General features: G+C 38.8%; 2 protein-coding genes across 6 annotated transcripts in view; one reads left to right on the forward strand and one right to left on the reverse strand.

The window, feature by feature from the left end:
• mfsd11 (major facilitator superfamily domain containing 11) overlaps positions 1 to 9983 on the reverse strand; it is a 31918-nt gene extending 21935 nt beyond the window's left edge. Inside the window, exons 1-4 of the mRNA XM_063074374.1 lie at positions 9579 to 9983; positions 7008 to 7063; positions 6661 to 6768; positions 5354 to 5433 (exon numbers count right to left, since the gene is read on the reverse strand). Coding sequence (XP_062930444.1) covers positions 5354 to 5433; positions 6661 to 6768; positions 7008 to 7063; positions 9579 to 9674 — 340 coding nt within the window. The 5' untranslated portion in view covers positions 9675 to 9983. The remainder of the gene's footprint in view (positions 1 to 5353; positions 5434 to 6660; positions 6769 to 7007; positions 7064 to 9578) is intronic.
• Positions 9984 to 10326: 343 nt separating this feature from the next.
• Positions 10327 to 18838, forward strand: LOC134360253 (serine/arginine-rich splicing factor 2-like). Of its 5 annotated transcripts, none has more exons than XR_010021294.1 (4): positions 10327 to 10802; positions 12617 to 12918; positions 17223 to 17334; positions 17661 to 18835. XR_010021294.1 is itself a non-coding variant. In XM_063074383.1 (3 exons), the coding sequence occupies exons 1-2, from the start codon at positions 10450 to 10452 to the stop codon at positions 12897 to 12899; spliced, it is 636 nt and encodes a 211-aa protein (XP_062930453.1). In that variant the 5' UTR covers positions 10327 to 10449; the 3' UTR covers positions 12900 to 12918; positions 17223 to 18838. The 5 variants fall into 5 exon arrangements, 3 of the variants coding, with proteins under 3 accessions (XP_062930453.1, XP_062930452.1, XP_062930454.1); XR_010021293.1 differs by having other exon boundaries at positions 12617 to 12922; positions 17661 to 18834; XM_063074383.1 differs by having other exon boundaries at positions 17223 to 18838.
• The last annotated feature ends 8435 nt before the right edge of the window (positions 18839 to 27273 follow it).

Consider the following 27273-nt stretch of genomic DNA (forward strand, 5'->3'; position numbering starts at 1 on the left):
ATGAGTCTCTGGCTGAATGTACTCCTGTGCCCAACCAATTCATTATGTAGTGGATGGGAGACATTGTCCAAGATGGCATGCAACTTGGACAGCATCCTCTTTTCAGACACCACCGTCAGAGAGTCCAGTTCCATCCCCACAACATCACTGGCCTTACGGATGAATTTGTTGATTCTGTTGGTGTCTGCTGCCCTCAGCCTGCTGCCCCAGCACACAACAGCAAACATGATCGCACTGGCCACCACAGACTCCTAGAACATCCTCAGCATCGTCCGGCAATTGTTAAAGGGCCTCAGTCTCCTCAGTAAATAGAGACGGCTCTGACCCTTCTTGTAGTGTTCTTTGACCAGTCGTTTATTGTCAATTTGTATCTCCAGGTATTTGTAATCCTCCACCATGTCCACACTGACCCCCTGGATGGAAACAGGGGTCGCCGGTACCTTAGCTCTTCTCAGGTCTACCACCAGCTCCTTAGTCTTTTTCACATTAAGCTGCAGATAATTCTGCTTACACCATGTGACAAAGTTTCCTACCGTAGCCCTGTACTCAGCCTCATCTCCCTTACTGATGCATCCAACAATGGCGGAGTCATCAGAAAACTTCTGAAGATGACAAGACTCTGCAGTAGTTGAAGTCCGAGGTGTAAATGGTGAAGAGAAAGGGAGACAAGAGTCCACTTAATTAGATTTGTATTTCAGCAATGTAATTCTTCATAATAATAATTCATAAACTCATTCCTTAAAGAATTTAGTAGATATAAATTTGCGCAGATGATTGTCAACCCATCACAAAATTTGAGTTTTCATTTACTTTATTAGCTCAAGAATACACAGTCCATCACTGAATTGGCTTTCCTTTACTCAAAGAAGGTCACACTCTTTATTATTTTCCTTTCCGCATGACAAAAGCCATGGCTCACTGCTGTGTGTTCCTATCTGGGCTACTCAAGTCCCATTGAGTGAAAGGAAGCAACGCAGTGACAACTCTTTCAGACTTTGTTTCCTACCCCACCCCCATCTCCCAAAGGAACTTGTACAGTGTTTCACAGACTTAGAATGGTATCCAACCAAGCAGAGCATATTGCAATCAAAGAGCCTGCAAATGTTGGAGACATGAAATAAAAACAGTCAATACTTTAAACCCCGAGTAGGTCAAGTAGCATCTGTGGAAAGCAAAAGAGATAATTTTTCAAATTTGCAACCACTTGTTAGTTCTTTCCACAGTGTTTTCCAGTAGTTTGTTTTTAATTTACCAATACTGCTACCTTCTGTATTTAAATACACTATGATGTATTTTACTATCACATCTCAGTTATGACTAGATCATTTCCCAACCGAAAAGAGAATCACAGAATATTTACATCATGTTGATTATAAAGTATCTCTTTGGCCTATTCCCACTTTCCAGCACTTGATCTGCAATCCTGTAGGTTAAAGTTCTCAGAACACTCATCTAGTAATTTTTAAGTGCAGAGAGGATCCCTGTCTGTATCACCCTTTCAAGCATCAGGTTTCATACCCTTACCAATAGTAACACCTATGTCAGGCTGTGGTATATTGATTACAGTTCAGTTTTCCACACAATCATGCCCCCAGTTCTAATCAACAAGCTTCAAAACTTGTACCTCCCTCTGTAACTGGATCCTCGACTTCCTCACTGGGAAAGCACAGTCTGTGCCAATTGGAAATAACATCTCCTCCTTGCTAACAATTAACACCGGCATAACTCAAGGAAGTATGCGTAGCCTGCTGCTCTACTCTCTCTATACCCATGACTGTGAGGCTAGCCACAGCTCAAATGCCATCTAGAGATTTGCTGACAACAAAACTATTTCTGGCAGAATTTCAGATGGTGATGAGGCGGCATACAGGAGTGAGATAGACGTGTTGGTTGAGTGGTGTCACAACAACAATTTTGCACTCAACATCAGTAAGACCAAGGAATTGATTGTGGACTTAAGGGGAAGAGGAGGGAACAAACTACAGTCCTCATTGAGGGATCAGAAGCGGAAAGAATGAGCAGTTTCAAGTTCCTGGGTGTCAACATCTCTGAGGATCTAACCTGTGGCTAATGTACTGATGCAATTACAAAGAAAGCATAACAGCAGCTATATTACATTAGGACTTTGAGGAGAATTGGTATGTCACCAAAAACACTCACAAATTTCTACAGATGTATCAGGGAGAGCAGGTAGGTAGGGACCACTGTAGAGGATCAGAAAAGGAGGAGGAGAAAATAGTTTTCTTTTAATATAGTGTATTGCAATGTACTGTTGCTCCAAAACAACAAACATCATGACATATGCCAGTGATATTAACCTGACAAATTCTGATTCCCCCTGTGGGTGAAAACACCTGTTTTCATATCTCCTCTCTAATCCTTCAGTCCCCCTAATTACTTTAAAATCAATTCTCACTGCTTGTTCCTCCCTTTACTAAGGGAAATGGAGTAAATTAAGACCTATCTCAAACATCAACCTTAAACATCCTTGGAAAAAAAATGGTAGAAATAGTGAAAAATATCAGGAGTTGAACGATGAAAGACAAACTGAAGGATGGTCTAATTTCCTGTTGAACTATGCAAGACCAAATCAACTTTTAAAATTACAAATTGCTCAATGAAGCAAGATTCCAGTAATTTCCACTCAACAGGTTTAATTGAAGAAATGGGGACAGAATATGAAAATCATGGTTACAAGCCAAGTTCAGGAAATTTTGTTCAGGAAAAAGTTAAAGTTCACAAGAAAAATGTAGCAAGACATTGACACAAATAATGGGGGGGGGGGAGAAGAAGTACTTTTGCAGCGTGGGAACAGAGAGAGTTTTATGACTCTCAAGAGATTATTTTGAATCAAACATTTTTCCAAAAAAAAAAAAAAATTTGAAGAGTGAGGAAGGACTGTGGCTTTTCCAACTAAAATAACCTACAGATTAAATTGCTGGGTAATAGACATTTGTACACAAAACACTAAATTTGCACACCAGATGAACTTGTGCCATTTGAAACTGATTTTTTTCATAATTTTGTGAAATCCTATTAAAAATACTTTAAATAAGAGGACAACACTAATATTCATAGAAGGGGATAATTTGTGCAGGCCAACACTTTGAAATAAAACAAATTTAAGTACATAGAAATAAAACAAAAGGTCCGATATAAACCTCACATTGCAAACAACTATCACCTGAAAAGTAGCACTAATGGAGACATGCAATACAAATGATGCAATCTGTATCATGGGGAATAAACATTAACAATTCAAATTAATAATAGAACTACTGGAATATTGCTGCCCAACAAAATATTCCCATAGTTTCCCAATTTATTCTAAATCTGAACCATCAGAATTCTGCTGCCGTGTCATCCAGTATAAACTAGTTATTGAAATGTCAACTAAAGAAAGCTGGTTTTTGAAGTATCTGTACATTGCAATGGCTGCCTTATCGCACAGAATAAGGGTAGAACAAATGGGAGAATTTAACTTGCCTTAATGGGAAGGAAAAGGCAAAATAGTACAGGGAGGAAAAAAAAATCACACAGAAGCATGCATTTAAAGAAAGTGCACCCTGAAATAAATAATTAGCCACGGAAATGTGAATAATGCAGTCTATAATATATCAGTTACTTCTCGTCAAAAAGAAACTACAACACACCATGGAATTATTCCACTAAAACAATGATTCTAAACAGATTTAAAAACATGTATATAAATGGAATATTTTGCTTTTTTAAAAAAAAAACATTATCCTGCACTGCTACTGTTCACTCAGGACATGCCGCCAAATTTTAGGATGTGGGTTACTATGCACAACCAAGCTTTAAATATTGTGGACAATGAGCTTGCTGAATCTGCTTTCATCAAAAATAGCGACAAAATAATGGCTCTGAATTTGACTACTTTAGAGGCTTTTGATTAAAGATTAAGGAAAATCAGATTATTCCAACTGTCTACAATTCATGCAGGCTCAATGCCATTCTTTTGAACATCCTAATTACAAAGGGAGCATAATGCCTTACACAGCATTCAACATGTAACAGCACAGATTCCAAGTTTTTCACTGCAAGTAAAGACCAACAAGATATCTGGCTTCATTGAAAATGAGCGATATGATCCAGCAATTCAAAATACTGAAAGACACAAACAGTGAAAGATGCAAAACACTAGCTTAATGCAGGAGTTAAAATCTCCTAAATAGCGAATGGGGAGGATAGTTGATTAACCTACAGCAAACTAGGTCATGATCATGGAAAACAACTGAGTCACATAGAATACATGTGATTCGTTTATGGATCAACAGGAAATTGAATAAAGAAGCAGTTAGAGAAAGTCAAAATATGCTTTGTTGACACAAACATTATTTCTTTCAGACATGCATATTTTTGACTGTTCTCAATTTGTTGCAAGTGTTTTTTTTTATAAACCAAGTCATGTTAGTCAGGCAGAATTAAGCACCCATAGCCACAGTGTAGATATAATGAGGTAATTGACCAAATACTGTGAAACATGAACACGAAGCTTAAGCAGTTGGAGCTCAAACTCTTTACTCAAACTAGTGGTATCTTTGCACAAATACAAAGTTATCAAGGTCAATTTTTAGCATCTTCATAAATGACGGGATTTAATTTATTTCTCAATTTGCCATGGTGAGACACAAATTCGCAATGTGTACTACTAGAGCCACTGGATACCATATGTTCCAAAGTAAAAAGATGGTTAAATTAATGCATCCTTTTATTAAAGGGTGAAATTCCCACTGTAACTGTTCAGAGCTTCTGCAAAGGCACAGTAAAATACAATTCCCTTCAACATCTCTCAATAGAATTATAAAGCTAATAATAATTTCTGCTGCCAATGATTATTCAGTGGCAACAATGAAAGGAAAATGAATATGTAAAAATACAAACTATCCATAATGGCTTTAATCAAATAAAACTGTTTTCACTCATATCTGATGGAGGCTTGCTTCTGTTTGAAGAACAAGTCCACATTTCTCAGACTGATGAGAAAGAATTGAGAAGAATGAAAAAAAAAATCACATTGCTAATCACTTTTTTCAACTATTCAACAAAAATCAAATCAAGTTAGTCCAAAACTTTCAAGTGGAATCACTGGTTAGGTGCAGTACAATGCCTGTGTCAGATTTCAGATTTACACAATGAATATTGCAATACAGAACAGTGGTAATGTTAAGAAAAGGTCACTGTGAAATTTTCAACTTCAAATCAAAAAATCAGTTACAAGATTAAATCTGATTAGTTGTTCAAGTCAGAAAGATTATTATAGAGATCTTCTCTTAATGCTTTTCCCTTTGCATTTTGCTCATGTTGCTCAAAGCTTAAAGGAAATTCTGACCTGCAGCTGCTACCCCAATGACGACTGAAGCCAAGTAAAAGGACCATGTGAATGGCTCAATGAAAACTGCAATATAAGCACTGAAAAAGAAAGAAAATTCAAGATAAAAAAATAAATACACCTAGATGCAATTTCTTTAAGTGCAATCTTTCCATTAAAGACAGGATTGTGTGAAATACTTCGATTACAGGCGGATGATATGGAACTGAAACCCCTCTCCAAAATGAACAATATTTTAGCTTTTCATCAAGTACTTATTTTCTTAGTTGTCTGTCTGCTGCACCCACAACATCTCCCTTATAGACCATACTGGTACACCCAAATCAAAACATTGTCAAGAATAATTTTCTTGTCTTGGGAGTAGTAAATATGCCAGTTATATATTTAATTGTTTCCTGTACCTGTACATTAATTTTATAGTGTGCACAAAGATTGCATACCAATATTAACTTTTCACACCAATGTGAATAAACTCTAAGTTCCTCAAAGCATATTCCTTCTGTCATCATTTTGCCCAGCCACTTAACAGGTTAACCCCTTTGCAATCTCTACCTAATCCTGTTTTATATCAGCAGCAAACTTAGAATACTTTACACCTCGTGACTTCATCTCATTCATTATATAGACCATATATAGCCACATCTCTCATCCCATGCGGGAGTCAATTAATACCTCCATTTTAGTCACAAAAAAATTACGTTATTTTTTCCCTCAGGTTTCTGTCCATTAACCAATCCATATATCAAACCTAATTTTTATCCTACAAACTGATGTTACTTTACTGAATTCTTTCTGAAAACCTTAAAAACTAGAATCACTATTTCTTCCTCATGTATATCAATTATTAACTGTAAAAACACGAATGCAAAAGCAGCAGAAAATTCTCAGTTAGATTTCAAAACTATCACTATACCTGAAAATACTTATTGACAGCAGCAATCCAAATACTTATGTTGCTGGATATTTACACAAAAGAGTGCTAAGAAAATTGGTAAAGGCAAACAAACTTTAATTTCGTTTTATTCCAATTTTTTTTAATCCAATAGATAAAAAAGCAAATTGTACGCAAGATAATTAACAAGATTACTGAACTTTGATAAAACTTAAGAGTCATATTAGTAGTGGGGTTCTTCTATCTGCTTTGTAGAAAACTATCTGCCTTTTCAAAATAATTAAACAATTTTATGCACTCTACATAAAAATGTTACTTGGGAAATGATTTTGAAAAATGCAAAAATGATTGTAGTGCAAGGTGCAGGTTGGACTGAGAGAAACATAGACAAGAATATGGACATGATTAAACTCACCTGTACACTAATCCAGAAAGGAACATGGAAAGTCGATATCCCAAAAGAGCAACAATTGATGGAGTCAACAAATTGGAAGCAGAAAACACAGTATAAATTATGGCCAAACTATAAGAAACACAAGTCAATGTTAGCATAATATTTCATTGGAAATAATTATATCCCCTACTATATTTAATATGAATAAAAGAACAGCAACTGAAACATACATTAAATTTACTTCTCAATAGTAGATGAAATAGTACAAATTATACTTCAATGAAGGTGTGTAAAGGGTAGGATTAATAGCTCAGTGTCAGAAAAATCTTAATAAAGTATATTCCATAGAAGAAAATAACCAAAAAAACCTGGTATAGCCACTTCCATGAAACCGAGTGCTATTGATACTCTTGATGACGGTTTGCTGTTAAATAAAAATTAATATTTGAATTAAAAAAATAGCATTCTTCCCATCACTCAGTAATATCTTCTACATTTATCCTAGTATTTCACAGCTATGCCCTTTAGCAATGGAAGCTTCTGATATCTTTTAGCTCTCTGGAAAAATGACTCCATATTCATTATGACTGTTTTTTATTTAGGCACAACTGTTTTGGCAAATATGTTCATCTAATTCGAAAGAATTATTTGCAAGTAATTGATATTTACTAGAACTGGAACGTTATTTGTTTAGTTGCTGCAATCAATCTTCTAAATTACAAAAAGATGCATCAATAGGGAGGTATAATCTACCAAATACCAATGCAAGTTTGAAAATATTTCGATGAGAGACTTCTGAAAAAATTACATTTTGCTTGTTTTTACTACACTCAATTCATGAAATAGATTAGTTGAAGCTTTCAGTTGAGATGAAGAACACTAGTGCTACAAATTGTATGTAGAAGATACAAGAGGTCAAAATAATTGGATCTTCAACGATGACAAGGTAAGACCACAGTAAAAAGACAAACAGATTAGTTGGACAGATGCAAGAGAGGCTGACAGAATATTAACTATAAGGGGAGTGGCACAGAGCTAACAGTTTAACATTGTTCAATACTTTTCTTCCTAACCCTTAAATGCAAGACCTCTGAAAAACCAAGAAAATGTTGATCTTGTGAAATTTAGTTTTGACTAGAAATCAATATCCACAAAAGCCAGCTTTTCAGTTGCAAACCCACAAAAGTACTTTCGTTGCTCAAATGATCATTAACGAATTCCATATACAATGCCTTGAAAAAGCATTTAGCCCCCACAACTACTTTCATATTGTCTCATTTTCTAAATTTAAAATATATTGAAGTAGGGTGGCTTTGAACTAGTCTACAAAACATGATGCATCATGTCAAATCAAAAGATAAAATTCCAAACCTGTCAACAATTCACTAAAAATTAAAAATCAAAATTGTGAGGCCGATACAGTATTCATCCCCTTTGTATTTACTATGCCATTTGCTCAGGTGTAATATATTAGCTTACCAACTCACCATGTTTGATGATGTAGAAAATTGGAGGATCACTTGTTTTCAATGAATTAATTAGGATACTGCCTCTCTCTGCAAGGTCCAACAGTATGGTAGATTTTCAACAGACCGTACGAAAATGAAGACAAAAGAGCATTCAAGACAAATCAGGGGAGTGAAAATAGAGAAGCACTAATCTGGGGAAAGCTGTCCCTCAGAGCTCAGTGCAATCATGAAAAAGTTGGGGGGGGGGGTAATGTGGAACCACTGCCTCACCGTAGAGGCAAGGCCACATTAGTTGCCAGAGAAGAATGGCACTTGTAAGAGGCTACCATAACTCCAACAGTCACTCTGAGTGAGCTGAAGTCAGTGGCTACAAATGATTTTCATAGCTTCACAATCTTAAAGCCCTTGTACAAAAAAAGTATGGAAGTGTGGCAAGGAAGAAGCCCTGGCTAAAAAGAAAAAGCATATCCTTGCCCATAGAGACTTTTCAAAACGTCACTTAGAAGATATTGAAAAGATGTGGAGGAAGGTCTTGTGGTCAGATGAAACTAAAGCAGAACTTTTTGGCCTCAGCACAAAGCGGTACGTGTGGCGTAAATCCTATACAGCCAGGTAAAACCATCCCTACTGTAAAGTATGGGGATGTTTTTCACCACCAGGGACTGGAAATCCGGTCAGGATTGGTGGAAATATTAATGCTGCTAAACACAGCAAGATCCTGGATAAAAACCAGCTAGCCACTGCCAAAAAGCTTAAAATAGGGAGGAAGCTCATCTTTCAGCAGGACAACCCAAAGCGCACAGCCAGAACAACTACAGAATGGCTTCAAATGAAGAAAATTGATGTCCCTGAGTAGTCCAGTCAGAGACCTACCCTTGAACCACTTGAACATCTCTGGCAAGATCTCAAGATTGCTGTCCACTATTACTCCCTAACTAACGTGAAACAGCTTGAACAATTTCGCGAGGAGGAATGGGCAAAGTCTGCTCTGTCACACTGTGCAAAGCTATCTTACCTGAAAATACTACTGGCTATAATAGCTGCGAAAGGTGATTCAACTAAGCACTGAGCAAATGGGAAACTGCTAACATGTCAGTTTTTGAATTTTTAGCTTTTTCTGCTTTACAATTTTTCCTGCTTTTTGAGCCCTATGAAAAAGAAGCACGTGATTCATAAATAAAAATTCCCAGTAAAACTGATTAAAATCCCTGGTTGTAATACTCATTTTTGTGAACAAAGCGTTGGGGCTGAACACTTTCACAAGGCAGGGTACAGTCTATTTTCTGAACAATTAAGTACTGACTTTTCACTGGATATAAATAGTTTGGGGATGTACATTAAGGGAGCGGATATAGTGTATAAACAGAAGTTACAGCAAAGGTCTTTATCATCAATATAAAATCCTTACAAACTTAATTACTACTTAATGATAAATATACCTAGATTCAAGTCAAAGCCGAAAATACTCACCTCAATATTACCGCAAGTTTGAAACGCAGTGAAAACGAACATAAAAGCAAATCCCAAAATTATAACATTCGTTAATTTCCATCCTTCTGGCGTCATGACTAAAGACACTAGTTAGATTTTATGTCTTTCAACGCTGTGAAATAAATTAAACCTCACTCAACTGCAGACCTGCTCTAAAAGTGAATTACCCTCCCCAGAAACCAAGATCAGCAGGTGACCGGAAGCGTCGTGCGCATGCGCACGCGCCCTGGTCTCGTGCTATTTAAGTTTCTCCTCAGATGTAACGCTGTGTTAATAGTCCGTATTTAAGCATCACTGGTTAGATTTTAATGTCTTTACACGCTGTGAAGTAAATTAAATCTCACTCAAACGCCGATCTGCTCTAAAAGTGATTTACCTTCCCCAGAGACCAAGATCAGCGGATGACCGAGAGCGTCGTGCGCAGGCGCCAGGGTCTCACGCTGTTTAAGTTTCTACTTAACTGTAAACTGTGTTAATAATCGGTATTCAAACAGGCGGATAATATAGTGGCATTTTGCAACTTTTTTTAAGGCTTGTGTTTTTTTTTGAACAAATATACTGTAATATTAAAACTACAAGATCCCGGAGGGGTCACGCTCTAATTATTTATTTCCAATATTTGGAACTGAAAAAAACTTTAAAAAAGTTTCGGGAAAGATTGTTTTAATTGATAAAAATATATATATATTTTGGAGGGAGGAGTTATGTTGTGGGTGAGGATCTACTTCCGGGTCAAGCGCCACCATCTTGTGATTGTGCTGGGTTCGGCCGTCGGTTTGTGTTGGGTTGCTCCGGGCTGTCTTCAACCCGTTTAATTTCGCCTCGTCAAATAAAGCGAATCTCAGTGAGGATGAGTTACGGGAGGATGCCGCCGGATATCGAAGGAATGACTTCGCTGAAGGTGGACAACTTGACGTACCGCACGTCCCCCGAGACGCTGAAGCGCGTGTTCGAGAAGTACGGTAAAGTGGGCGACGTCTACATCCCCCGCGACCGCTTCACGCGTGAGAGCCGCGGTTTCGCCTTCGTCCGCTTCCACGACAAGCGCGACGCCGAGGATGCCATCGACGCCATGGATGGCGCCGTGTTGGACGGCAGGGAGCTGCGGGTGCAGATGGCCCGCTACGGTCGGCCTGCCGAGTCGCACCGCAGGGGGGGATCGTCTCGTCGGTACGCGGGCGCTTACGGCAGGAGAAGCCGCAGGTTGGTGGGACTCCTCTCCCCTAAGGGTGGGGGGGGGTATTCGCACGGTTTTATGAAGTGAGAATTACCCTATCTTTATATTTGCAAGGACACGGAGAGTGAAGCTTTCTAGGTAGAAAAGTTAGATCGAGTTCAAACCTGTAATTCCCTCAAAAGGCAAAAGAGTAGAATTGGGCTGTTCGGCCCGTCGGTTTTTTTCCGGCATTCCATCGTGGCTGATTTAAACCCATTCCCCTGTCTTCTCCTAGTAACCTTTGATGCCCTTCATATCAGGAGCCTATCAACATTTACTTGGCCTCCTCAGCCGCCAGAGGCAATGGGTTCCATTCTTAGGGAAATAGCAGTTTCCAGAGTAGATTGTAGGGTCGGCACAACATTGTGGGCTGAAGGGCCTGTAAGGTGCTGCAGATTTCCATGTTCGCCCCACAGGTATTTTCAGAATTTTATAAAATGAAGTCAGCAGTACATGCTGAACAAATTTTTATTTCTGGTAGTTCTGAAAAGATAATGTGGAGTTTCTTGAAGCCAGTACCAAACCTACAGTTTTTTTGAGTGATTGCAGCGGGTTTCTTCTGTGAGATTTGTTTTCTTCTTTTTATTTTAGCTATGCTATCAAATAGACGCCGTAATGAGGGAGGCAATGTTTTATCAGGCGCGCCTCTCGAAACATTGAAATTCAATATTTTGTTTCATTTTTCATGATAAGCATGTACTCCTCGAGTCTGGCTATAATGCTTTTCATGTTGTGGCTGAACTCGTACTATGAGCTATTGAAGTATTGTGTTCTTTAAAAAGTTTTGTTGATGTTTACGTCATCGTAATCAACAATTTAGTAGAAAGATGAAGGGTCTCGGCCCGAAAAGTCGATACTACTCTTTTCCGTAGATGCTGCCTGGCCTGCTGAGTTCCTCTAGCATTTTGTGGGTGTTGCTTGGATTTCCAGCATCTGCAGATTTTCTCTTGTTTTCCACAACGTTACAAACGGTTTAAGTGTGGGGGGAGGGGCGCCTGGCGGCAACAGCCCTTTGTTGGGACGAGAGGGAGGTAAATGTTAATCGGAAAGTATCCATACAATTTTCATTGAGTTTATTTCCTTAATCCGTTATACATCGTTAGTTGGAAGTTTCATTTTTAGTGGATTGATGTTTTTATCTTGGTTCACTTTTGTTGATCCTTATGTCTATTGAGTGTGGTTGCATGTTTTGTTCATTGAGTTTGATTGTGTGTAAGTGCTTTATGCATTTTTGATGGAGTAGCGTGCTTCCTGCCATTAGAAGCTCCTGTTAATCAATGCAAACTTTTTTTGTGAAGTTGATAAATTATTTTCTGTGATGTGTTTCAGTTCATATCCAAGTAATGCACAGAAGTTTTTTTCATTATTGTATTCAAACAATGAGGCCGGTGACTAAAAAATTTCAGTGGAAGTCGGGATCTTGTTGATCATGTGGAAAATAAACTTGTACTTTGTTAGAAAAAGATAATTAATAATCCTGTTTCAAATGTAACTGTGAATTATATGTGTGGAGTTTGGATAAAACAAAGTTCATTCTAGTCAGCATCGACTTGTTGGGCTGAAGGACTGTATTGTGCTGTATTGCTATCTGACTATTGGTTATGCTGTGGATAGATGTTCTGCCAATACTTGGTTTTGCTTCATGTGCAGATAAATTATTCAGATGAGCAAGTTCATGAAATGAGAGTTTATTTTCTGTAATAGGAAATTAGCAACAGCTTTGTCTATTCATCACTATTTAGTACTTGATTTTCCTTCAGTTCTGTGCATTTTCATCATTTAAGATATCCTTTGTTTCTAGTCCTAGAAGACGCCGCCGATCTCGTACGAGATCCAGAAGTAAAAGCCGAAGTAGGTCAAGATCTCGTTACAGCAGGTCCAGATCGCGTTCATTTTCTCGATCGAGATCTCGTTCCAAGTCTAGATCTGTTAAAAGATCAAGGTCAAAGTCGAAGTCGAGATCAAGGTCCAGGTCACGATCTAGAAGTATATCACGGATGTCTCAAGGGTCAAAGTCAAAATCCAGATCCAAGACACCAATTAATTCAACTTCTCCACAGAAAGATGGAATTGAATCTCCGTAAAGTGGTAAATTGCACCAAAGTGAGTAAGTAGATTTAACTGATGCCATTATTTTACGATCTTTTAAGCTTTTTATTGAGTAACTTTGGGAAGAATGTAGAGCTATCATCAAGCACATGTAGGTGATTGGCATTGAATTATTGTGTAATAAATGGAGAATATTCTTGATAAAGTTTTTAACAGTTAGATGCAGTGGAACTTAAGTTATTAAGAAAGATTTTCCATCACTGATATAATTTGCATTCAAAACCATCATCTTTCACTGTGTCCTCTTCAATTGATAGCAGCTGGTCTTGTTATCCCAAACATCTATTCAGTATGGAAAATTATTAAATAATACTGCTGACTCAAGTACTTTTGTACTTGATCACTTATTATTTAGTGACTTCACTTCTGATGGCAGCCTAGAGCAAAAATTGTCATTTTAGAGACTGGAGATACTGGCTGAGAAATTTGCAAGATGCCAAGACCATCTGAAATCTCCAACATGATACTGATGGTTGCCCTTTCTTTCAAACTCCCTCTGAATTAGTGGAAAAAGAAAAAGGATTTCCCCTGAGATCTTACCATGAAGTAAACAATATCTAGAAGCAATTTTAACTTGCATCAACTGTGTTTGGTACTGTATGAGCTAAATGACCAAATAGTTGAAATTATAGAACAGTCATGCTCCCAAGATGCTATCCCTTCTAATTTGGCTCTCACCTTAATTTATCTTTCACGTTTGAGCAAAAGCAGCAGAAATAGAACATAGATATTTCTTTCATGGAGGTAATGATGTAGATATTGAGAAAACGATGTGGGCCAGAAGTATTGTATCCAGTTATTTATTTATAATTTCTTCCAAGGTATACTTGCAAATGTCTTGTATCCATTTTATTAAAGAGTGCAACATGTTTAAAGCAGCCTCATTATTCAGTTACGTCTGGTTGCACAGTGATGCAATATATAGTACAACCAGTTTAAGATAACATTGCATGAATACATTGCTTTGTAGTGGGTTTAACCTTTAATTTTTCGAATCCTGTAAAGTTTCTGTAACAATAGCTGCAGAAGGGCTTTAGCCTTTGGAGGGTTCGTGAGCCCTGTTGCAGTCCAGTTCTGCTCCCAAAATGATTCTTGCGAAGAGCCTTGCTGTCTGAAGTTTAATGGTAGGTAACAGCTGCTGATAAATATGATTCAGAAAAGAATTCAAAGAAGAAAAACGTCACAATATTTGCATTGGAAAGCTATTGAACTGAAGTTAAAACAGTATTAATGTTTCAGCTTAAGAGTAGTTGTTAGAATGTGAACTAGACCTCTGTTACCACTGGATCTCTTCTAATTTAATTTAAACAAAAAAGTCATACACTTAATGTGCAACATTCATATGAAACAATCATAAATGAATGCTAATATAATGGATGACTTTGCTGAAACATTTGTAGAATAAAATTGTTTTGTGCTCATGATTTCACCTATATCTTATTTACCCACTCATTGCTCTGGGCAACTTAGGAACTTTCTACAGTTCAGAGTTTTATGCACCCTGTTAAATTAATCGTAATGGTAGAAATACACACCAAATAACAAAAGGTGGTAATGAGGTAAGATCCATTGAGAATATCACTATGCATCATTGAATTCACCTTGATTTACTGTATCTTAACTGGTGTTTTGCCCCTTTCCCTCTTGCATACCTGTGTCCAGATAGATAAAAAGGAAGTACATAATTTGATACTTCTACCTAAGTCTTGAAAACTGTCAACTTTTTGAAACGGGCAAAATATCAAAAGATATATATTGCACATTGAGAGTTGTTTCAGACAACTGATGAGTCAGCAATCTTAGGATTGCCAGAGGAATTAAATTGATGTCAAATATCAGATTGGACATGATCTTGAGTGAGAGAACATACAGGAGCGATAATGTGGTTTATACTTATTTTTGGGAATAATTACTACTGGTGGGGGTGGGGGACATTGATTTTTAGGACACTGAGCTGGCTGAAGTGATTTGTGACTCTGGTTTTGGTAACTCAGTTTTCAAAAACGCTTCCATTTCATGCTGTTCCAGTTATGTAGTACCATGTTCACACTGACAGTTGGGTGACAGAGTCTGAAGCTTCAGACATTGAACAATACAGCACAGGAACAGGCCCTTAAGTTGTGCTGAACTAATTGAGTGAATCAAATGAATTAAACTAATCCCTTCTGTCTACATGATGTCTATACCCTCATTTCCACCTTGTTAATTTCTTTCCTGACAGACTGCAGCCTGTTTACCTATTGCTCTCCTTATGCCTGATTTTTCTTACATTGACTGTGGTTTCTATTTCACATTTTAAAAACTTAAATTAATCCAGCAGTGAATATCTTCAAACTATGACACACACACGATACCAACACTACTCTGAAAGCAGATTGCTTTTGCTTAGCAGTTTAGTGACTCTATATTTAGGACTTCATGAAATGCTGTAACGTACTTGTTCTACATTTCCAACAGTAATTTGCATATTTTAATTTTATCCTTGGCCACTAAACCATAAAGATGATAATCCAATATCTAATCTTTAGTTAGAGTATATTTATCTAATTCCTATTAGATTCCTCTTTGGAAGTAAAGCTATGGTGAATTTTTGCTGTTACACACAATTTTAAAAAGTTTCCTGTTTTTAAAGGAAACTTGCAGTTAAGCAAATAGTATACAGGAAGTAGATAACTATCAGATGCTATGGAAACTGAAGTTGCTTTTTGCAGCAGCCTTAAATTTTGTACTTGTTTGCAAAACTAGTTTTAGTAAGATGTTAGAATTAACTGCATTTTTCATTTTCACAGCATTCAAAATCCCTTTGGCATACTAATGAAACTTGTTGCCCTACTCCCTTACCAACTCTAATGTTTCTCAATTGGATTCAAAACTATCAAAGTACATGGCATAAAATCTTTGGTCCCTGATGTTTAACATTTTAATTTTGTAATATTAGTCAAGTCAACAGGGTCAGCAATTTGCTACGTATTTCTAGTTGTCATGAGTATGTGGTTGTGGACTGCTTTCAACAACTGCAGTCTTTGTTTTGATACTCCAGTGATGCTAGATCTGGGTTTTGATCAACTGATAATGAAGTAGCAGTGATTTATGTTCCAAATCAGGAATCTGGTGAGGCTGGGGGATCTTGGAGGTGATGTTTCAGTGATTTTTGCTGTTATTCTGCGGGGTGGTCGAGGTCATATGGCCGTTGGTACAGTTGAGGTAAGCTTGGTGAGTTGTACTACATACTGTAGCTTATTTGCACTGCTGGGGCAGTATGCTGGTTGTGGAAGGATGAACATAGAGTGCAATGACAGGTAATGATGAGCTTTGGCAGATGTACCTGCGTGGTCCAATGGTGAGTATTATGTCAAATTGTTGGTACATTCAAGTCTTGAATTGATCATATAATGTTATGGTAGTTATTGGTAAATGAAATTATTCTAGTTAGCATTGAAATAAGCACTATTTAAATAATGACTGCCACCTGAGATTTTCTTGCTGTAAAGTTGGAGTTCCCAACCTTTTTTATGCCATGGACCCCTGCCATTAACTGAGGGATCTGTGGACCCCAGGTTGGTAACCCCTGCTCCAAAGTAACTGGGAATCTCAATTTAAATAGACTTTTGAATTGAGTTTGGTTAAAAGCAATGATGTGATTGAGGATTTCCAAGATAATGCCTTAAACTTGGGTTTTTTGATATTTTACATTAAAATATGCTAAATGAACCATTTGTTTGAAGTATTGCAGAAATACAGCAAATATTGAAGGTGCTATTCAAATTTCAGACTATATTTGATGCACTTAAGCATCAAGAGTAATATGCAGCACTTTCAACGAGAGAACATTAACCTGACACATCTCATTTTAAACATTTCCTTAAATTGAAAATGTAATTCCAAAGAATTTTTTGGAAAATTGTCATTAAGTTGCATTATTTTTGGAAATAGAATTTTTAGTAGAATTTGATTCACATAAACAAATGCTGTTTTAATGTGTCTGCCATTAAGCTTCTGCAAAAAGTGTGATTTTTGGTACTGTTTACATTTTTACCTGTTCTAGGGTACCCATATACAATGTGCAGTAAAAATTGTCAGTTCATAATTGTCAAATTTTCTGTTAGTATTTTTGTTGTTTTTGTACTATGTAACCTTAAAGTAGAAGGCACCCCACCTTAATTCCAGTTTAATAAATAGTTTTCTTGAAATTGTATTAAAATTATTGAGGTGAGGAGGAAAAATAGGCCTTTGTCAGTTGTATAACTGTGTTATTTTATAGCTTTATGAGTTTACATTTTAACTTCTCTTTATTCTAGATATTCTGGGTGCCTGGAAGAATTACATGATGCCTTGCAAGAAATACCATCTCTTGCCATCTGTATAGGTGATGGAGAGACCTTCTTAAATAAGCAGTGATGCGTTTAAAAGGTCATTATAACATAATTGTTTATAACATGTTTTGACAGTTTTAAGTTATGAATTAAAATTAGTGTCTGAGAAGGCTTTTATATGTTATGTGCCATCTGTGTTGCTATTACTTCTTACAATTTAGTGAAATGCTCGACTTCAGATGCATTTTGGTTGGATACGTACATAAGGTAAAAAGCATGGAATGTATTTCCAGGTTTTGTAATGTTTCTTCCTGTACACAAGTAATTATCTTTTAAATTTCAATTTGCATATGTCTTTTTTCCATCCTTTTTTTATTTCAGTCCAATACTAATCTTATTGTCTCATGTATTTTTGTGCACTAGGCGCAGTTGTGTAGCAGTTCTGTAAAGCGGGTTAGCTGTAAGGTGGCGTGTTGCAGTGCAGTGCAGAGTGCTTGGCTGTGTCCTGTATTCTCCTGATTGCTCCTGTAATGATGCCTTGACGTGCAGAAAATATGGCTGTCCAGTAAAATGCCTGTCAGCTGCACCTCCAGAGACCTGGCTGCGTGTAAATTATGGAGCAGGCAGTAAGCACCTTTAGCTACCTTGTTTTTATACTTGGTAATTGGTTTATACTTTTACACATTAAAATGTTTAGAAAGCTGTTAATTTTGAACTCAATTGTAATTAACAGTTTGCTTGAGTATAAAATCCTGTATTTCAGTAATGTCATTAAAGGTTTTTTCGTCGATGTTAATTATTCTGCATTTATGACTTGATGCTGAATTCAATGACTGGGAATCATGGGAATTAATGTAGCGAATACAAATAATTGGTGGTGTTAAGGATCTCAATTTTTAAAATTAAGTAGTTAAAATCATTCCATTATAATACAATTGCAAAGGTTTTGGATTCTAGTTTTTTAAGATATATTTTCAGAACAGTTAAGAGTTAAGCCTCTGCTCCAATAAAGCATTTTGTAACTGAGTTCTTATACACAAAATTATGATACCAAACCCCTGAGTTAATGATTTTATTTAAACTTGGATTTCATTTGATTGAGTTGAGCCACACCCAGAAATTGGTTTGAATTTTTAAAGCTAATTTATTCCCTTGGAATTCTACTTGAGCTGTATTGTATGTGTGCTAAGTAGGTTATTTAATTCCTGAAAAAGTAAAGCTTAACAAACATAAGCATTTGTTGTTAATAAAAATATTGCAAGAACTTTAAGCTTAAGCATACATGGGTGAGAAATGACAACACTTAAGGTCAAAGATTTTTTTACTCCATCAAAATTGGCAGAGAGTATAAAAAGATACTACTTTGCTGGAAGGCAGAGTTGGTGAGAACAGGGAGTGTCTGAATGTCAGCAACTTTAGTCTGCATAATCACTTTAAAAGCCAACAGTTGAGGCAGAAAAGTGTTGTATCTCCAGTATTACATTGTGCTCAACCAAAGGTAGAATGCAGAACTAAAACAGTGGGATCTTTGCATTACATTTCAAATTAGGTGAATGTTTTAGAAGTATTTTAAAATTAATTACAATAATGTATGAAGTTATTTGAAACTGAAATCTAACTTGCTGCTGGAACTTTCCTTGGTAACATGGTGGGGGGGGGGGGTCGGAATTAGTAATCTGACTGACAATATTAGGGCAATATTCAGTCCCAAGGGTAAAATAGCAGCTGCAATATTGTGCATTTAATTTTAATGGGGTCAATATGTGTATAGTATAGAATATTATGTACAAACATTTAAAAATACTCAGTAACACAAAACCCGGTGGTACATAGTGATGGCAGTAGGTTGATGAGATGAAATGGGTATTCCACTGTCTCCTGCACTCCCAAGTTGGATTCTTGGGTGTGGATCCGTTGTATAGTAATTATATTAATTAGTGTTTTACTCAATTGAAATGGAGGTATTGTCTTTTGGTTCTTCTGGAATCAAATTCTGCAAAGCGGGATATTGCAGAGTGAGTTGGATACTTGTGGACTTTACGTGCCAGTTTTAAAAAGCGATTGTGGCCAATCAGAGTTTGTCTGCAGAGTAGGAGATTGCTCGGGTTATTAGTAATTTAGCAAGGGCCAACGAAAAGCTGTAAGCAGAGGGGCCATTGTTGGAGTGGGCCAGGGTTAGAGTGAGAGTCTCTAGTGAGGACAGGCAGAAGCTAAGGGTGCTGAATTGTAGTGTCCATTGTGGGAGCGGCCTTTGGAATGGGTCAGGGTTAGAGTTGGAGGCTGGCTCAACAGGGTTTGGGAAGAAAAGGCAGGGGCTAAGAGTGCTGTATTGCATGGAATCATTGATTTGATTGTAGAACTTGAGCTGAATAGGTTGGGGCCAAATGTATCATGAGTTTGGCAAGAAAAGGCTAAGTAAGTGACCTATGTGAGTGAGAAACAAAGGTTTCAGAGAGAAATAACAGGTAAGCAGATTTTTTTTTGGTCTAAATCCTTAGCTCGGTAAGACCACAAGACGTGGGAGCAGATTTCGACCCATTGAGTCTGCACTGCTCTTCAATTATGGCTGATCTTTTTTTTTCTCTCTCAACCCCATCCTCGGCCTTCTCTTCGTAACCTTTGATGCAGTGTCCAATCAAGAACCTATCAATCTTTGCCTTAAATACGCCCAATGACCTGGCCACTACAGCTGCCTGTGGTACAAATTCCACAAATTCACTTCCCTCTGGCTAAAGAAATTTCTCCGCATCTCAGTTTTAAATGAATGCCCCTCTATCCTGTGGCTGTGTCCACATGTCCTAGACACCTCCACCATGGGAACTATCCTTTCCATATCTACTCTGTCCTGGTCTTCCAACATTTGAAAGGTTTTGATGAGATAAGCCCCCTCAACTTTCTAAATTGCAGCAAGTACAGACCCAGAGCTCTCAAACACTCTTTGATATCCCTTTCATTTCCTAGAATCATCCGTGTGAATCTCCTTTGAACCCTTTCCAATGCCAGCACATCTTTTCTTAGATGAGGAACCCAAAGCTGTTCACAATACTCAAGGTGAGGCCTCACCAGTGCCTTAAAAAGCCTTGGCATCATATCCCTGCTGTTGTATTCTAAACCTCTTGAAATGAATGCTAACATGGCATTTGCCTTCCTCACCACCGACTCTACCTGCAAGTTAACTTTTAGGGTGTTCTGCACAAGGACTCCCAAGTCCCTTTGCATCTCAGATTTTTGTATTTTCTCCCCATTTAGAAAATAGTCTGCACATTTACTTCTACTACCAAAGTGCATGACCATGCATTTTCCAATATTGTATATTATTTGCCACTCTCCTGTCCATTCTCCTAATCTGTCTTAAGTCCTTCTGCAGCCTACCTGATTCCTCAACACCACCTCCCCCTCCACCAATCTTCGTATTATTTGCAAACTTGGCAATAAAGCCTTCTATTCCACCATCTATATCATTGATGTACAGCTTAAAAAGAAGTGGTCCCAACACCGACCCCTGCGGTACGCCACTAGTCACTGGCAGCCAACCAGAAAAGGATCCTTTTATTTGTACCAATCAGCCAATACTCTAACCATGCCAGTAACTTTTCTGTAATACCATGAGCTCTTAACTTGGTAAGCAGCCACTTTATCTATCCTACTTGTAATCTCAAAGAATTCCAACAGATTCGTCAGGCCAGATTTTCCCATAAGGAAATGATGCTGACTTTCCCCCATCTTGTCCTGTGTCACCAAGTATTCCATAACCTCATCCTTAACAATTGACTCCCAAGATCTAACCAACCACTGAGGTCAAGCTAACTGGTCTATAATTTCCTTCCTGTTGCCTTCCACCTGTCTTAGAGTGGAGTGACATTTGCAATTTTCCAGTCCTCTGGCATCATGCCAAAGTCTTTTGATTTTTTTTGAAAGATCATTGCTAATGCTTCCACATTCTCTACCGCAACCTCTTTCAGAACCCTTGCATTCAGTTCATCTGGTCCGGGTGAGTTGTATACCCATGGGTCTTTCAGCTTTTTGAGCACCTTCTCCCTTCTCTCACTTCTCTTCCCTCACACACTTTAACATCTGGCACACTGCTTGTGTCTTCCACAGTGAAGACTGATGCAAAATACTCATTTAGTTCATCTGCTGTCTCCTTATCCTACATTATTTCTCCCGCCTCATTTTCTAGTGGTCCTATATCCACTCACATCTCATTTTTTATATACTTGAAAAAGCTTTTACTATCCACTTTGATATTATTTGCTAGCTTGCTTTCATATTTCATCTTTTCCCTCCTATTGATTCTTTAGTTGTTCTAGGTTTTTAAAAGCTTCCCAATCCTCTATCTTCCCACTAATATTTTCTTTGTATGACCTCTTTAGCTTTTACATTAGCATTGATTGCTCTTGTGAGCCATGGTTGTACTATTTTGCCATTTCAGTATTTTTCAATTTTTGTAAAACATTTATCTTGCACCTCCTCATTTTTCCTAGAATCACGCACCACTGCTGCTCTGCTGTCATCCCTACCAGCCTCTCCTTTCAGTTACTTTGGCCAACTTCTCTGGTGCGACTGTAATTTCCTCTACTCCACTCTCTCCCTATTAAGCTCCCTAATTGCTTCCATTTCTTGACATAACACCTAATCCAGTATTGCTGATATAGTAGGCTCCAAAAAGCCACCCTGTAGGCATTCAACAAACTTACTCTATTGAGATCCATTACCAACCTGATTTTACCAATCGACCTGCATGTTGAAATCTCCCATGACTCTGGGTGTAGGCAGGATGCCAGGCTGAATGCTCCTCCTGTAAGATGTGTGATTTTAGGGTACCCAACAGTCCCTGATGACTACATCAGGTCGTGCTCCTGTTTGGCAAGGGAGGCTGAATGTGTTCGACCATCTGAGAGGGTGGAAACTTCGTAGATGAAAGTATCACTGGAGTGGAGTACAGGCTTCAGAGAGTAGATAGGTGACCACTGAGAGAAGTAAGGGGGATAAGCAATCAGTGTACGGTTCCCCTTTGGCTATTTCCCTCAGCAACAAGTAAACCCCTTTGGGTACTGCTGGGTGGGGGGTGACCTTTCAGGTCACAGCATAGCAGCCAAGCTAGTGGCTCTGAGAAGAGTAAATTCAGGCAGAGTGATCGTGATAGGAGTCTTGATAGTTAGAGGGACAGACTAGAGATTCTGTGGTTGAGAAAGATGTCAAGATGGTGTGTTGCCTCCGAGGTGCCAGAGCCAGGATGTCTCAAAGCAACTGCAGAATATTTTCAAGGAAGAGGGGTGAGCAGCCATAGGTCATGGCACACATTGGCACTAATGACATGGGTAGAAAAGGGAAAAAGATCACACACAGTAAAGGGAGTTAGGAAAGGAGCTGAAGAGCAGGACCTCCAGGGTGGTAGCAATCTGATTACACCCAGTGCCTTATGCTAGTTAGGACAGGAATAGGATGATAACTGGTGCAGAGGGGAGGATTTCAGAGTTGTGGATCATTGGAACCTCTTTTGGGGCAAGGGTGACCTGTATAAGAGGGGACAGGTTGCATCTAAACTGGAGGGGAAGCAATATCCTGCCCTGAAGGTTTGCTACAGTGTGTTGGGAGGGTTTATACTAGTCTGGCAAGTGGATGGGAACCAGAATAAGACCATAAGATGTAGGAACAGAAGTAGGCCATTCAGCCCATCGAGTCTGCTCTACCATTCAATCATGGGCTGATCCAATTCTTCCAGATGCCCTGGCTGATCAAGAACCTATCTATCTCTGCCTTAAATGCACCCAATGACTTGACTTCCACAGCCACTTGTGGCAATAAATTCCACAGATTTACCATCCTCTGACTAAAGTAATTTACCCGCATCTATGTTCTAAATGGATGTCCTTCAATTCTGAAGTCGTGCCCTCTTGTTCCCTGACCATGGGAAATAACTTTACCATATCTAATCTGTTCAGGCCTTTTACCATTCGGAATGTTTCTATGAGATTCTCCCCTCATTCTCCTGAACTCCAGGGAATACAGACCAAGAGCTGACAGATGTTCCTTGTATGGTAACCCTTTCATTCCTGGAATCATTCTCATGAATCTTCTGTGAACCCTGTCCAATGTTGGTATATCCTTTCTCGAATAGGGAGCCCAAAACTGCACACAATACTCCCAAGTGTGGTCTTACGAGTGCCTTACACACCCTCAACATCACATCCCTGCTCTTGTATTCTATGCCTTTATAGTCATTGTCATACTTTATTGATCCCAGGGGAAATTGGTTACAGCTGCATCATAAATAATTAAGTAGTAATAAAACCATAAATAATTAAATGGTAATATGTAAATTATGCCAGGAAATAAGTCCAGGGCCAGCCTATTGGCTCAGGGTGTCTGACCCTCCAGGGGAGGAGTTGTAAAGTTTGATGGCCACAGGCAGGAATGACTTCCTATGATGCTCTGTGTTGTATCTTGGTGGAATGAGTGAAATGAATGGCAACATTGCATTTGCTGCCTTCGCCACTGACTCAACCTGAAGGTTAACCTTTATGGTATCTGGCACAAGGACTCCAAAGTGCCTTTGCACCTCTGCATTTTGAATTCTCTCCCCAACTAAATAATAGTCTGCCCGCATGACCATACACTTTTCAACATTGTATTTCATTTGCCACTTCTTTGCCCATTCCTCTAAACTAACTACAAGTCTCACTGCAGGCTTTCTGGTTTCCTCAACACTACCCGCTCCTCCACCTAACTTTGTATCATCGGTAAATTTAGCCATTAATCCCATAGTCTTAATCATTGACATACATCATAAAAAGCAGTGGTTCCAACACCAACCCCTGTGGAGCTCCACTGGTAACCAACAGCCAGCCAAGATAGGATTTCTTTATTCCCACTATCTGTTTTCAGCCGATCAGCCAATGCTCCACCTATGCTAGTAACTTTCCTGTAATTCCATGGGCTTTTATCTTGCTAAGCAGCCTCGTGTGGCATCTTATCAAAGGCCTTCTGAAAATCTAAGTTCACCACATCTTCTGCACATCCTTTGTCTATCCTGCTTGTAATTTCCACAAAAAATTGCGGTAGGTTAGTTAGGCAGGATTTTCCTTTCAGGAAACCACGCTGGCTTTGGCCTGTCTTGTCATGTGCTTCCAGGTATTCCATAATCTCATCTCTAACAATCGATTCCAACAACTTCCCAACCACTGATGTCAGGCTAACAAGTCTATAATTTCCTTTCTGCTGCCTCCCACCCTTCTTAAATAGCGGAGTAACATTTGCAATTTTCCAGTCATCCGGTACAATGCCAGAATCTGTGGATTCTTGAAGGATCATTGTTGATGCCTCTGCAATCTCTCCAGCTACTTCCTTCAGAATCAGAGGGTGCATTCCATTGGATCCAGGAGATTTATTCTCCCTTAGACCATTAAGCTTCCTGAGCTCCTTCTCATTCGTAATTTTCACTGCACATACCTCACTTCTTTGACACTTGAATGTCCAGTATGCTGAAGATGTCTTCCACTGAAGACTGATGCAAAATGCTCATTCAGTTCCTCTGCCATGTGAGCATCTCTCATTACAACATCTCCAGCGTCAATTTCTATTGGTCCTATATCTACCCTCAACTACCTTTTACCCTTTATATACCTAAGAAAGTTTTTAGTATCTATTTGATATTAGTCACCAGTTTCCTTTCATAATTCACCTTTTCCTTCCTAATGACCTTTTTTTAGTCTCCTTCTGCAAGTTTTTAAAAGCTTCTCAATCCTCTATCTTCTCACTGGCTTTGGCTTCCTTGTATGCCCTCTCTTTTGCTTTTAGTTTGGCCCTGACTTCACTTGTCAGCCACAGTAGTGTCCTTCCAATCAAAAATTTCTTATTTGGAATGTATCTGTCTTGCACTTCCCTCATTTTTGCAGAAACTCCAGCCATTGCTGCTCTGCTGTCCTTCCTGCTAGTACCCCTTTCCAGTCAACCATGGCTAGTTCCCCTCTCAATGGAATTTAGTTTCTCCTTCTCAAATTTCAAAGTGAACTTGAACATATTATAACTGTTCCCTAAGGTTTCCTTAACCTTAAGCTCTCTTATCACCTCCAGATCATTGCACAACACCCAATCCAGCACAGCCGATCCCCTAGTGGGGCTCAACAAGAAGCTGTTCTAAAAAACCATCCCTTAAACATTCTACAAATTCTCTCTTGAAGTCCAGTACTGGCCTGGTTTTCCCAATCCACCTTCATGTTAAAATCCCTGATTACCATGACATTGCCCTTCTGACACGCCTTTCTATCTCCCGCTATAATTTGTAATCCCCATCCCAGCTGCTTTTCGGAGGCCTGTATACAACTGCCATTAGGGTCCTTTTACCCTTACCATTTCGTAACTCAACTCAGAGACTCCACCTTCCAATCCTATGTCATCCCTAATGATTTAATATTATTTCTTGTACACAGGGCCATACCACCCCCTCTGCCTACTAACCTATCTTTCCGATACACTGTATATCCTTGGACATTCAACTCCCAATGACAGCCATCCTTTAGCCAAGTTTCAGAGATGGCCACAACGTTATACTTGCCGATCTGTAGCTGAATTTCAAGATCGTCCATTTTATTTCTTATACTGCGTGCATTCAAACACACTTTCAGTCTAGTATTTGTTGCTTTCTATTTTGATTGCACCATGCCTCTATTGCCATGCCTCTATCCCACTGGCTGTGATTATGCCTCATCTCCTGCCTGTCCTTTCTATCATCTCTGTTGCACTCTATCTTTGACTTATTTCTATTTTCCCCTTCCTCAGCCCTATCTGTCACTCTGGTTCCCATCCCCCTGCCAAATTAGTTTAAACCCTCCCTAACAGCTCTATTAAACCTGCCTGCTAGGATATTGGACCCCTTTGGTTTCAGGTGTAATCTGTCCTTTTTGTACGGGAAGATGCCCCAATGATCCAGGAACCTGAAGCCCTGCCCCCTATACCAGTCTCTCAGCCACGCATTAATATGCCTGATCATGTTATTCTTGTATTTGTTAGCCCAGGCAGCAATCGTGAGATTACTACCCTGGAGGTCCTGCTTTTTAGCTTCCCACCCAACTCCCTGAATTCTCTCTTCAGGACCTCCTCCCTTTTTCTGCCCATGTCATTGGTACCGACGTGCACCAAGACTTCTGGCTGTTCACCCTCTCCCTTCAGAATACTGTGCACCCGATCCAAGACATCCTGGTCAGAAAGTAAAAGGATGGAGAGGGAGATATCAAAGCTAATTTAAAAACAGGCAAGAGCAAAGCGGTACATATGGAGTGGATAGGTGGAAATGAATGTGCTTTAACATTAGGAATTATTATGGGTAAAGGCGAAGAACTTGGAGCATGGATTAGTACATGGAACTATGGTGTGCGAACATTACCGAGACTTGATTGAAAGAGGGACAGAAGTAGGTGCTTAACGTTTCAAGGTTTTGATCTTTCAGAAAGATAGTTAAGAGGTGGGGGAGGTTGCACTATTAGTTGGACAATAACACAGCTGTACTGGGGACATAATAGACAGCTCATCCATTAGTTATATATAAATATAACTCAAAATTAGGAAGGCTGCAGTCACTCTGGGATTGTACTATAGACCTCTCCAATAACCTTGGGACAATGATGAACAGATATGCAGGTAGATTAATGAAAAGTGTTGTCAGAGGGGACTCAACTTTTTTTTGAGATGCAGCTTGGAACAGGCCCTTTCTGTCCTTCAAGCCATACTGCCCAGCATTCCCCCGATTTAATCCTAGCCTAATCACATGGCAATTTACAATTATCAATTAACCTACCAACCAGGACGTCTTTGGACTGGGAGGAAACTGGAGCACCAGAGGAAACCTGTGTGGTCATGAAAGAACATACGAACACTTTACAGGCAGTGGTGGAAATTGAACCTGCGCCACCTGTACTGTAAAGTGCTGTGCTAGTCACTATGCTAAAGGGTAATTAGCGACCTTGTTGGAGGGTATTAAACTGGAGCAAGGCAAAGTATGACAGCATTAAGCAGGATCCAGGGAGAGTTAATGGGA

This window comes from Mobula hypostoma, chromosome 22 (genome assembly GCF_963921235.1).
Source record: "Mobula hypostoma chromosome 22, sMobHyp1.1, whole genome shotgun sequence".
NCBI classification, from domain to species: Eukaryota; Metazoa; Chordata; class Chondrichthyes; order Myliobatiformes; family Myliobatidae; genus Mobula; species Mobula hypostoma.

What these genes read in the sequence shown, in the direction of transcription:
- LOC134360253 (XM_063074383.1), top strand. Translation starts at nt 10,450, where the DNA reads ATGAGTTACGGGAGGATGCCGCCGGATATCGAAGGAATGACTTCGCTG. An exon ending in TACGGCAGGAGAAGCCGCAG is followed by an intron (nt 10,803 to 12,616) that starts GTTGGTGGGACT and finishes CTTTGTTTCTAG; the next exon opens with TCCTAGAAGACGCCGCCGAT.